Source organism: Aquarana catesbeiana, linkage group LG08 (assembly GCF_042186555.1).
Source record: "Aquarana catesbeiana isolate 2022-GZ linkage group LG08, ASM4218655v1, whole genome shotgun sequence".
Taxonomy (NCBI): Eukaryota; Metazoa; Chordata; class Amphibia; order Anura; family Ranidae; genus Aquarana; species Aquarana catesbeiana.
Genome location: NC_133331.1, coordinates 97,535,227 through 97,549,152, shown reverse-complemented (window position 1 = coordinate 97,549,152; position 13,926 = coordinate 97,535,227). Strand labels below are relative to the sequence as shown.

The following is a 13,926-nucleotide window of genomic DNA, read 5'->3' as shown; positions in this document are numbered from 1 at the left end:
AAACAAACTGGCGTCATTTGATGACGCTGGTTCCTCCCTCCCCTCTCTGTACCAATTGGTACAGAGGGGGAAGGATCGGATGGCAGCAGCGCTGTGGGCTGGATGTGTAGTGCCCACAGCGCTGCTCTGTGGCAATTGCTGTCACATCCATGGATCTATCCATCCATGCTCAGCCATCCCTCCATGCTCAGCAATACTCTGCAATACCCTGCAATGCTCTGCACTACTCTGCAATGCTCTTCAATACCCCGCAATACTCTGCAATACTCTGCAATACCCTGCAATACTCTGCAATACCCCGCAATACTCTTCAATACTCTGCAATACTCTGCAATACCCCGCAGTACTCTGCAATACCCTGCAATATTCTGCAATACTCTGCAATACCCTGCAATACTCTGCAATACTCTGCAATACCCTGCAATACCCCGCAATACTCTGCAATACCCCGCAATACTCTGCAATACTCTGCAGTATTCTACAATACCCTGCAATACCCCGCAATAATCTGCAATACCCTGTAATACTCTGCCATACCCAGCCATACTCTGCCATACCCAGCCATACTCTGCAATACTCGGTGATACCCAGCCATACTCTGCCATACCCAGCAATACCCAGCCATACTCTGCCATACCCAGCAATACCCAGCCATACTCTGCAATACTCGGTGATACCCAGCCATACTCAGCCATACCCAGCCATGCTCGGCAATACTCAGCCATACTCGGCCATACCCAGCCATACCCAGCCATACTCTGCAATACCCAGCCATACGCTGCAATACTCGGTGATACCCAGCCATACTCTGCCATACCCAGCAATACCCAGCTATACTCTGCCATACCCAGCATTACCCAGCCATACCCAGCAATACCCAGCCATACTCTGCAATACTCGGTTATACCCAGCCATATTAAGCCATACCCAGCCATGCTCGGCCATACTCAGCCATACTCGGCCATACCCAGCCATGCTCGGCCATACTCAGCCATACTCAGCCATGCTCTGCCATGCTCAGCCATACTCAGCTGTACTCTGCCTCTGTATGTGGCCAGGCTGTGGAAGTCTCAGACATGTGGTATCGCCATACTCAGGAGGAGTAGGAGAATCTTTTTCGGGGTGTCATTTTTGGTATGTACATGTTATGTGGTAGAAATATTGTATAAATGGACAACTTTGTGTTAAAAAAAAATGCGTTTTAACCACTTCCCGCCCGGCGGCCAACATATGACGTCCTTGACTTTGTGCTTTTTCAGCTGGCAATTCCCTACACCATAAGAACAATCATAGCGGCTGTTCCACTGCTTGATCATTCTTACGGGAGGCGAGAGGAGACGTCCCCCCCTCCCGCCGCCCTCAGGTGCTTCTACCGACTCACTGCTATGGTCGAAGCCAGGATCGTTTTTTTTTTTAATTTCAGGCTTCCCAGCCTAGAGGTGAGATGTGGGGTCTTATTGACCCCATATCTCACTGTAAAAGAGGACCTGTCATGCCATATTCCTATTACTAGGGATGTTTACATTCCTTGTAATAAGAATAAAAGTGATTAAAAAATTATTTTTTTGGAAAAAAGCGTCAAACTAAAATAAATAAAGTAAAATAAACAATAAAAAAAAAAAAAAATTTGTCCCCGTGTGCTCGCATGCAGAAGCGAACGCATACGTAAGTCCCGCCCACATATGAAAATGGTGTTCAAACCACACATGTGAGGTATCGCTGCGATCGGTCGAGCGAGAGCAATAATTTTAGCCCTAGACCTTCTCTGTAACTCAAAACATGTAACCAGTAAAAAATTTTAAAGCGTCACCTATGGGGATTTTTAAGTAGCGAGGTTTGGCGCCATTCCATGAGCGTGTGCAATTTTGAAAGGTGACATGTTAAGTAACTATTTACTCGGCATAACTTCATCTTTCACATCATGCAAAAACATTGGGCTAACTTTACTGTTTATTTTTTTTTTAAAAGCAAAAAAAAGCGTTCTAAAAATTGCTGCGCAAATACCGTGCGAGATAAAAAGTTGCAACGACTGCCATTGTATTCTCTAGGGTCTTTGCTAAAAAAACATATATAATATTTTGGGGTTCTATGTAATTTTCTAGCAAATAAATGATGATTTTTACATGTAGGAGAGAAATATCAGAATTGGCCTGGGTGCTCCAGATGGCCTGAAGGTGCTCTGTGCATGTTGGGCCTCTGTATGTGGCCACGCTGTGGAAAAGTCTCACATATGTGATATCGCCATACTCGGGAGTAATAGCAGAATGTGTTTTGGGGTGTAATTTGTGGTATGCATATGCTGTGTGTGAGAAATAACCTGCTAATATGACAATTTTGTGAAAAAAAAAAATAAAATAAAATAAAAAAATCTTGATTTTGCAAAGAATTGTGGGAAAAAATGACAACTTCAAAAAACTCATCATGCATCTTTATAAATACCTTGGAATGTCTTCTTTCCAAAAAGGGGTCATTTGGGGGGTATTTGTACTTTTCTGGCGTGTTAGGGTCTCATGAAATTAGATAGGCCGTCAGTACTTCAGGTGTGATCAATTTTCAGATATTGGCACCATAGCTTTTGGACTCTATAACTTTCACAAAGACCAAATAATATACACTGATTTGGGTTATTTTTACCAACAATATGTAGCGTTATAAATTTTGGCCAAAATATATGAAGAAAAATTACTAATTTGCAAAATTTTATAACAGAAACAAGGAAAAATGCAATTTTTTACAGAATTTTCGGTCTTTTTTCTTTTATAGCGCAAAAAATAAAGAACCCAACAGTGATTAGATACCACCAAAAGAAAGCTCTATTTGTGTGAAAAAAAGAACAAAAATTTCATATAGGTACAGTGTTGCATGACTGAGTAATTGTCATTCAAAATGTGAGAGCACTGAAAGCTGAAAATTGGTCTGGTTATTAAGGGGGTTTAAGTGCCCAGTGGTCAAGTGGTTAAAAAAAAAAAAAAAAAAAATTGAAAACTCACTCATGTGCACGGAGTAAAAGGTTTTATACCCAACAATGTGTGGCTTCTTCTTTCAATGCTCAATACCATTTTTTGTATTACGTTGGTGTTTACAGTGACAATGGGTGTTATTTAATCACTTCAATACAGGGCACTTATACACCTTCCTGCCCAGACCAATTTTCAGCTTTCAGCGCTGTCGCAGTTTGAATGACAATTGCGCGGTCATGCTACACTGTACCCAAACTAAATTTTTATCATTTTGTTCCCACAAATAGAGCTTTCTTTTGGTGGTATTTGATCACCTCTGCGGTTTTTATTTTTTGCTAAACAAATAAAAAAAGACCGAAAATTTTGAAAAAAATTAAAGTTTTGTTTTTGTTTCTGTTAAAATAAAATGTAAATAAGTAAGTTTCCTCTTTCACTGATGGGCACTGATAAGGCGGCGCTGACAGGCACTGATACGGCGGCACTGATGAGGTGGCACCAATGAGCGGGCACTGATGGGCGCTGACGATGGGCACTGGTAGGCGGCACTGATGGGTGGCACTGATATGCAGCACTGATGGGCATTGATAGGCGGCACTGATGGGCACTCATGGGTGGCACTGGTTGGCACTGATGGGCGACACTGGGCACTGAAAGGCGGCACTGCTGGGCACTGATAGGGTGGCACTGATAGGTGGCACTGATGGGCACTGATAGGCGTCACTGCTGGGCACTGATAGGCACTGATAGACGGCACTACTAGGCACTGATATGTGGCACTGATATGCGGCACTGATAGGCATCCCTGGTGGCACTGGCAGTGGTAGGCAATGGAGTGGGCACTGATTGGCAGCTGCCTGGGCACATATTGGCATTTCCCTGGGGGTCTAGGGGGCATACCTGGTGGTCCAGTGTGGTGGCTATCCTGGTGGTCCTGAGCGGCTTCCCTGGTGGTCCTGGGCGGGATCCGAGGGGGGCTGTGCTGATATTCAATCAGCACAGACCCCCCCCTGTCAGGAGAGCAGCCGATTGGCTCTCCTCTACTCGCGTCTGTCAGACGCGAGTGAGGAAAACCCGATCACCGGCTCTTCCTATTTACATCGTGATCACGTCATATGACGTCCGTTCAGGATATTGAAACCACTTTGCCACCGTCATTTTGCTATATGGCGGGCGGCAAGTGGTTAATAATGGAAAAACCACTTGGCACTACAAGTGCACTAGGAGAACCTAGGAGACAGCTAAAAGAAACACAAGCAGTAAATCAAAATCAAAATTTGATCAGATAATTTTTTTTTTTTTTATATCTAAAATAATTACAAATTTGCTGGCATAGCAATGGCCCCCCTACCCGTAAAATAACCTACATATTTTTGACACACTTCACGGGCGCTTGGGGGGGGGGGGGGCAAGCCAGGACGGCCAGTTTCCAGGGCCGTCAGTGGATTTTCTGGAAGTCCGGCCTCAGGCCCAACTGAGGCAACATACTGTAATTCGGAGCATTTCTCTTCAAAAAGTTGTGAAGTATGCAGCATGCTAGAACTATGTGGTTAAGTTTGTACTCCACCATATTTATTGCCGTAAGAAATAGGCGGAACCGACAGGCCATTATCCCAAAGGCATTCTCCACGACTCTTCTGGCTCTGGCCAGCTGGTAATTAAAAACCCTCTTCTCCGGGGTGAGGGTCCTCTGGGGGAATGGCCTTATCAGGTGATCACCCAGACCAAATGCTTCATCAGCGATAAAAACAAATGGGAGTCCTTCCACGTTCTCTTCCGCAGATGGCAATCCCAAGCCACCACTCTGGAGGCATTGGTAGAACTCGGTCTGGGCAAAGACTCCACCATCCGACATCCAGCTATTCTTCCCCACGTCCACATAGAGAAACTTGTATGTCACCGACACCACCACCATCAACACAATACTATGAAACCCCTTATAGTTAAAATAGTATGACCCCGAGTGGGGTGGTTCGGACGATGTGGATGTGCTTCCCATCGATTGCCCCTCCGCAGTTGGGAAAGTCCCAACGATGAGCAAATTGGGAAGCCACGGTCTGCCATTCCTGTGGCGTTGAAGGAAACTGTGGAGTCAAAAAAGAAAAAAAAAATTATTAGTACTTTTGCACATAACATTGCAAGCAGATTAGACACAAACATTCTTGGCCAACATCAGTATAACATTTATTTTAAGGAGTATTTAAAGACAAAAATATAAGGTCCACTTATCAGATTCCTCACCCCCTCTGATGGCCCATTGGATACATTTTGGGGGGGAGGGTTATAAATGAGTTTTGTACCCCAAAAAAAAGCCTCTGGCACTCTGCCTGAATTTAAGGACAATGTATATAAGATTTAAATCTGTGCTGAGTGATAAGTGCAATACACCCCACGTGACGAATTAAATCGTGGCGCTATTACTAATAAATCTTTTTCACCTCCTGTGGTGAAAAACAAAAATCTAACTAACACCTCTTTACTGATGCTTATCTACATATAGTGCAAATAAAAGTGTATAAATGTACAATAGATATATAATGAAAATATACTATTGATGAACCCACATCTTAATAAAAAATATATATATGGACACCACAAAAACTGATACAAAACGTGACTCAGTGCCAATATTACTCAGATGCTACTATACTTCAATCCCCATGCAATGATTACCCAAAGATACCAGCTCATTAGATGGCAATCCGTGAGTATCACCACACCCTTCTGTACATACATTAAAAGGTGAAATGGTAAATAATATAGTCTCTAAATAACACACAAATGTGCGACAAAAAAGTGTCCGTGATAGTGATCAAAAAGCAACTTGAATTGTGCAACAGCAAATCCCTCTATTTTAGGAGTGTAGGTTCTTCTAATGCAATCTTCCACCACACCTCTGTGTTCAGTGACCACTCTCCCTATGGACAGCCACTCACCAGCTCCTCATGCCTCCACTTTCGTATGAGGCTAAAAGGCATAGATGACTGCTGCTACTGGCAAGGGTTAACTCATATCCATCCGGAGGATCGTTCCATATAGAATTAGAATAAAACTCCCAATAGTGTAATACCGTAAAACACTTTAATAATTCACACTGCAAATTACACTTCAACGGTTCCACTCACATTGTGTATAAAATAAAATAACACAGCAAACTCCACAGCAATCTGTCCAATGTAATATTAACCAGCAGCTCAGATCAACCTCCTACGGGGTATGCAGTCACGGCGGACCCTCTAAAAGCCAGCGTTCAAGAAGTGTCTCTCACCCTCTCCCCGCCTGCTTCCTGGATGGGTATAGCCGTCTCCCCCGCTTGGTAAACCGTGCAGCTAGCTTTCTCCTGTCACTTGTACGTGGTGTTATCCTTCATACGGCCACGCCCCCTGAATTTAAGGACAACAATAACATTTGGACACATTTCAGGGGGTGTTTAGGGTAAAGCACTACAATGGACCTGACAAAATACATTGTTAAGTGACTAGGCTTGGTGTATATGGGCCCAGGATAGCATGCTGGGGAGGCTAGTGAAGGCAAATATGCATGAAGGACAAAAAAGGAACATTAAAAGTTTACAGCATGCATGAGGACAAAGGGGACATTCACAGCATATTACAATCATGGTATTTCGGGAATGATGAAAGGAATACATTAGCATACATTAAATATATAGAATGTGATGTTAAAGGAGAAAACTTACCCTAATATAGTCCTTCTGTAGGACCTGTATGATGGCAGAACAGGTCTCTGGGATAATGATCCCCAGAGCCTGGGGGAAGATGCCTGTAGAGAACTTGAGGTCCTGTAGACTTCTCCCCATCGCCAAGTACCGCAACATGGCGACTAGCCTCTTCTCCGGAGTGATGGCTTGCCGCAAGCAGGTGTCCTGCTTCGTAATATAAGAGGGCCAGCAAAGCCAACAGACGGTGAAAAAGGGGGTCCCTCATCCGGAGAAAATTCCTGAAATCATCAGGGTTATTCTCCTGGATCTCATGCAGCAAAGGCATATGAGAGAATTGGTCACGCTGGAGCAACCAATTCTTGGTCCATGAACTCCTCCCCACCCTGTTCATGGACTGGGTTTTGTCCTGGCCTGGAGCACCAGGTGGATCCTTTGTCTTTTCTTGGTTGTGACAATATCCATATTTGCTTGGCCCTTCTTCATCTAGTCTTTGTTCAGGTGTTAATTGTCCTTCAAATACACTTCTAGTAAAGATTTCTTTGTCAGTTGGCTCTCTCAGTGGCTATTGCACACCCCTCAGTTAGACTGCTTTGGACATTACAAATGTCTAAGAATCTACATTTCTGTGCCCTTCAATGGAGGATAAAAAAAATAGGATATTTGCACGTATCAGAAAATATTTTTCCTAATGTCCATTGAGGACACAGGCCCTGTTATTGTTGGCCAAATGTACTACTTACTCACAAAACTGAGGCATGATGATTGGAGATGGTGTTATACCAGGTATAGCTTAAAGGAGAAGTAGGTCCAAAGCTATTTTGGCCCTACTTCTCTTGGGGATCAGAGCGCACTTTGTTCTGCTCTCCTGTGACCCATATTCATCCAACATCGGCTGACGTCACTTAGCTGGTCCAGACTCTGGAGAGATACTGTGTCTCTCCATGGAATTCAAAGAAAAGATTTTACAAAAAGTTTTAAAAAATTAATTTTTATCCTTACTGTTAAAGCAACTTCTTTCGACATGAAGCTTTAAGTTGGAATAACAAAATAAAATCAGGTATTTACATTTCTGAGGATAACATAACTTAAAATGGAACTTGTCAGTACAAAGATATGGACAACGTCATCACTGACTGTGTTCTGAGGCTTTGTTTTCTAGTGAGGAGTCATTGACCTGGATCTGGTATGCTGGATGAAGGTCCAGACTTTTCCAAGTCTACTGCCCACACACTTGTTTCAGGTCAGTAAGGTCAGAATCAGGATTAATTCAGAAACAAATCAGTAATGGCAGTGCCCATATTTGAATTTTCACAGAAGTGTTTTAAAATTTAGGAGTGCCCAAAAGGATATAGCAGAGTGAAAAGTCATACAAAGTGGGTAAAAGGTTTATTATATATATCTGATGGAATACAGAGCATACATCAAATATGTTAGTCAGAAAAGTGTGTAAATGTGAGCATGAGATTTGAGAAAGAATTATAGTGTATTTTTCATGATCTCATATTTTGAATTATTAGGCTCCATGCACACTGGAGCTGATAAACTGCAGTTTATTGGCGTTTGAGCGTTTTTTTTTTAAAAGCCCATAAACTCCACTCTATGTTAGCCTATGTGTCCATGCACACATGGACGTTTTTTAGCTTTAATGAGCAGTGGAGTTTATGGGCTTTTTTCTGAACGCCAGAAATTTGCATTCAAGAGCAGTACTGGAAACGCCAGACATCGGTAAAAGGTGTTAAACGAGGGTTAACGCTGTAAAAAGAGCGTTAAGCCTCGTTCGGCATTTCTGCCTCTATTCAAAATCAGTGGCTCCCTATGGGAGCCCATTGATTTGAATAGAAGTCGCACCGCAAGTCGGATCATTATGATCCGACTTGCAGTGCGACTTGTGTGCTGAGGATTAAGGGGAACCCCGACAAAATGAAAAATAAATTGACGTGGGTTCCCCCCTCAGACAATACCAAGCCCTTCTGGTATGGTATGGATTTTAAGGGGAACCCCCTACGCCGAAAAAACGGTGTGGGATCCCCCCCAGATCCATACCAGACCCTTATCCGAGCACGCAGCCTGGCCGGTCAGGAATGGGGGTGGGGACGGGCGAGCGCCCCCCCCTCCTGAACCGTACCAGACCGCATGCCCTCAACATGGGGGGTGGGTGCTTTTGGGCAGGGGGACTCCCTGCGGCCCACCCACCCTAAAGCACCTTGTCCCCATGTTGATGAGGACAAGGGCCTCTTCCTGACAACCCTGGCCGTTGGTTGTCGGGGTCTGCGGGCGGGGGGCTTATCGGAATCTGTTTTGCCGCTCTTTTGCTAGCGGTGGCCCGGACTTCAACGTCTTCCTCTCCCCTCTTCTCTTCTTCCAATGTTGACACGACGCTATCTTCAGCTGTTATGCTCTCTGAGCGCTCCGCAATGGACTTATATAGGCGATGACCCCGCCCCCTTATAACGTCACAGTCCCTGGGCATGCTGGGACTGTGAGGTCATTAGGGGGCATGGTCAGCATCACCCGGTGACCCTCCCCTTATGACCTCACAGTCCCAGCATGCCCAGAGACTGTGACGTTATAAGGGGGCGGGGTCACCGCCTATATAAGTCCATTGCGGAGCGCTCAGAGAGCATAACAGCTGAAGAGAGTGTCGTGTCAACATTGGAAGAAGAGAAGAGGGGAAAAGACGACGCTGAAGTCCGGGCCACCGCTAGCAAAAGAGTGGCAAAAGAGCAGAAGATAGCGAAGGAGCCCGGCAGAAGAACCAGAGAGCGTGAGAAGACGACGAAAACCCCCCCCCGAAGTTGGAAGAAGACCCCCGGAGCTGTCTAATTACTTTAAAAACCTGTCTAGTGTGTTTTTTTTCTTGACACTTTTTTTCCTAGGTGAATGGGTAGGGGTACCATGTACCCCATACTCATTCACATAGGGTGGGGGGCCGGGATCTGGGGGCCCACTTATTAAAGGGGGCTCCACAGATTCCTATAAGCCCCCCGCAGACCCCGACAACCAACGGCCAGGGTTGTCGGGAAGAGGCCCTTGTCCTCAACATGGGGACAAGGTGCTTTGGGGTGGGGGGGCTGCAGGGCGCCCCCTGCCCCAAAGCACCCACCCCCCCATGTTGAGGGCATGCGGCCTGGTACGGTTCAGGAGGGGGGGGACGCTCGCTCGTCCCCACCCCCGTTCCTGACCGGCCGGGCTGTGTGCCCGGATAAGGGTCTGGTATGGATTTGGGGGCGGACCCCACACTGTTTTTTCGGTGTAGGGGGTTCCCCTTAAAATCCATACCAGACCGAAGGGCTTGGTATTGCCTGAGAGGGGAAGCCCACGTCAATTTTTTTTTCATTTTGGCGGGGTTCCCCTTTATCCTCAGTAAACAAGTCGCACCTCAAGTCGGATCATAATGATCCGTCTTGCGGTGCGACTTCTATTTAAAGCAATGGGCTGCCATAGAGAACCATTGATTTTGAATAGAGGCAGAGAAACGCGGTTAAAAGCTAGCGCCGCTAAACGTGCATTGACGGCAATGCAAAATGCTGATAAAATCACCTTTTTAAAGCAGTGTTTTCCTGCCAGCAATCCGACATTCAGAACGGCCGTTTATGAGCTCCAGTGTGCATGGAGCCTTATTGCAGTGCTTATCATGAAGCTAAGCTCCAGGCAGATTTAGGACACAAATAATGCATCCCTGTATTGATAAAACTGTCATTAAAGTTATTGTTTGTAAATGTAAATAGTGTAGGTGCCTAAACGTGACCTGGAAGCAGCCTCTTGCAATCCACTGAACAGCAGAGCTCAGACTGTGAGAGGTATAGGCAGCAAAAGGAGTCAGTTGTGCGGCAATTCTCAACAAATAGCATGCTGATAAGAGCAGAGAGCAGAGTGACAGAGAGATGAGTTTATCATTGAGGGCTTCATCACCTCTGCTTAACAGCAGCTCAGATAAGATAGCTATACAGGTAGTGCATTATTCTCAATAAGTAGTCCGAATCTTAACTGAGCCTTTGTTTTCTGACAGTGGATAGACTTCACCATCAGAATACACTGATCAGTGCTGCCAGCTATAGCCGGCAGCAGAGGTGGGGGACTCGAGTCACATGACTTGACTCGAGTCAGACTCGAGTCACCTGTTTGAGGACCTGTGACTTGCTTGACAAAATTAAATAAATGACTCGACTTGACTTTGACTTGTCACCAATGACTTGCGACTTGACTTTGACTTGGGCTATTTGACTTGCAATGACTTGCAATGACTTGGCACCACCAGTTCTGTGTCTTGGCCTAGGCAAAAGCCGCCCCCCCCCACAAAAGAAAGCTCCCCCCGAGTCCCGGCTTCGGGGTAGATCAGTATTTTGACTTAATTTGTGACTTGACCAAAATAAATGACTTGACTTGACTTGCTTGACTTCTAGCAGGGACTCGACTTGATTTGCTTGCTTTTCACCCCATAACTTGGGACTTGCTTATGACTTGAAGGTTAAGACTTGAGACTTGCTTGTGACTTGCACATGTGTGACTTACTCCCATCACTGGCCGGCAGGGCTAATCGAGCAGGAAAACCTGACAGGGCGGTTGTAGATCGACTTTTGTACAACCACCCTGCTTATACATAGATTGACATTTGCACAGTCCCTGCTGAACTGGCCAAATTTCGGTCCATGTAATTAGACGCACAATGTGGGATGGAGCAGGAAATCACAATCATTGTGTAGAACTGTTGAGCAGGAATAGGAGCTAGATGGGTAATGGGGAATAATGGCTGACCCAATTAACATATAGAATGACGTGGAAACAATTTTTTTTTCAAATCAGTTTATCTAAAGATTAATTGAAAAAATGTGCATTCCCTTTAAAGGACTTGCACGGGATTTCACATGGAAATGTAGTCGCTAAAGTGACATTTTGTTTTGTAGTAATGATGCAGAATAATATCAAGTCTTCTAGACCCCACAGATATAAGGGAAAAGACTGTACAAGTGGAAAAAATGATCGTTGCATTCTATTAAGATAATTTTATGAACAATAAAACCCCACAATTTCGAACTGCTTTGTATAAAGTTAATATACCATTAATTGTTAGACATGCCAATTAAATGATCCATGGGATAACAAGTAAAATTAAATTTGCTTGCCCTATCAAGCAATTCCAAGTATACTTTGCATTCCTCTTGTACAGAAGTGACCACACCCTTCCTATTTTAATTAGATCAAAAACCAGCTTTATCCAAAATCTCCCAAGCCTCAATGATGTAATGCGTGCTTGTCTTGGAACCAACATTTTCCTGTTGTCTTTCTTTTATGACTTTAACATTGTTTTGCCCTTACTCATTCTTCTTGGCATTTAATTAAAGCTCTTTCTTTTCATTCTTTCAGTTTAATGCCCTGGTTGCAAGTAGATGGCGACTTGTTATATATTACTCAGGCTGAAGAAATCCGAGCTTACCAGTTGCGTGCCAATGGCAGTGGACTTCACAGACGACCCTATGCTGTGTTTCTGGGTCATCAGGAGGATGTATGTCGCTTTGTAGTCACCAATTCTCACATAATCAGTGGAGGAGGGTAGGTTGATATACCCTGAATGTGAGATATAATGGGATGTACTGAAATATTTTTCCCCACTGCAAGTTTCTCAATTTGTAGACCTAGTAAGGGTATCATTTAAATTATTTTGTAGAGCCCACTATGGATACCTCTACAGGTATGCGTGGACTTGTCATCAATTTGTGGATCTCCTCATAATTCTCCAAGTTTTCTTATGCATGTTGCAGTTTTCTACCATAACAGACAATGTCAATGGCACGAGCATATCTTTTGAAGCAGTGACATATTTTGGTTTTGTCCACAGGGTGACTGTCAAGACTCCCACATGCATACCATGCTAATACAGAATTGATTTAATTTGGTGTTACATTGAACAATATGATTTTTCCTTTCCCCACTGTATTTTCCATAGACATTTTGTAAGAAATTAAGAACATAATAACAGAGGCACATAATGATAATAATATTTGAGCCTAGATAGCAGAGTCCCTGGTCCTGTTTATATTACACTAATATGTACCCTAATACTGTGCCAGTTCTTCCAGTAAATTATTGCATGCACATGAAAAGTCTTAGTATATAAGGCTTACTATTGTAAAGCTTACCTACTGATGCTCACGACAAAATTGTACATGGCAATGAATTTAATGCTTCTGGGCTACAAAGTTCAATTCTGTACAATTCTAGTTTTAATATGTAGACCACGCATCATTAGGTAAATATGTTTGATATTTGCACTATAGCTTGTAGACCTTATTAAATGTTTAAAAAAGAAAAAGAGGTCTGTAGTTTGGCAGGTCCCTTACATGGCTCTTGCTGATAAAATTCTCCCATTAATAGCATCCAATGTGCTATTGTTTGTCATTCTTGTGTCATGGCATTTTTAGAGGTTTTTTGATCTTTTCTGTGTAGTTTCCATTCGTCATGGAAGGTTAGCACTTTTGCCCTGACATGTAGAAATAAGACAATGTAGTTCTTCAAAGGTACAGTGTATCCAAAGCCTAAACCTAGGCTGAGGTCATGGCTTTTTGAAGATCCACACTAAAATGTCAGGGTGAGCACAGGAGAGTTAGGAGATAATCCTCTTCATAAAGGAGATAAATGGTTTGACTCTTTGTAATGCCAAGCTCTGTTGCGGTGCTTAAAGGTGAGTTCAGTAATTGAGCTTGCCGAGGCAGGTAAGGAGTGCAGCATTGCTGCATCCACTTGCGCTTTGAATGTCTGATGCATAGAAAAAAAGTTGAGACTCTGGCCTTTGAGTATTTTGCTATCCTCAAAATTCTATGAAAATGATTTGGACTCTTCTGGATTCTTTATTGAATTCTTAATTGTCTCTAGTTGAAAAAGTGTTCTTAGGCATGCTAAAGAATTAGATCAATTACATCTTCCTTAAACACAATTGTTGGAAACATTTTTGAAGACATAAACATGATTATCTTTAATCCTTCTAATTTAAATGGCTATTCCTTTTAATATATTTCCTTAGTTTTCAAATTTCATGCCTGTGGTATCTGAAGCTGGAGTTCCATTGTGCCAAATAGCCAACCAGCTTGAAACACCCTGGTTTTCTAAGTCTAAGTTAAAAAAAAACATCCAGATCTTCTCGAAGTTTTAAAACCGCTGATTAGTGAAGGGCTAGGTTAGGTTAAGCGTAGGCATGTCCTCTTCAGGTGCTTACACAAAATTGCCCTTAGCAAAGCAGTCCAGCGTAGGCTTTGGAAGCACTGCAGGTAAAGTTCAGCTGACCCTAAAAATAGT

General features: G+C 43.6%; 1 protein-coding gene across 1 annotated transcript in view; it reads left to right on the top strand.

Annotated features, from left to right (window-relative positions):
• Positions 1-13,926, top strand: part of FBXW4 (F-box and WD repeat domain containing 4) — a 334,157-nt gene that overhangs the window by 86,193 nt on the left and 234,038 nt on the right. Inside the window, exon 3 of the mRNA XM_073596185.1 lies at positions 12,001-12,186. Coding sequence (XP_073452286.1) covers positions 12,001-12,186 — 186 coding nt within the window. The remainder of the gene's footprint in view (positions 1-12,000; positions 12,187-13,926) is intronic.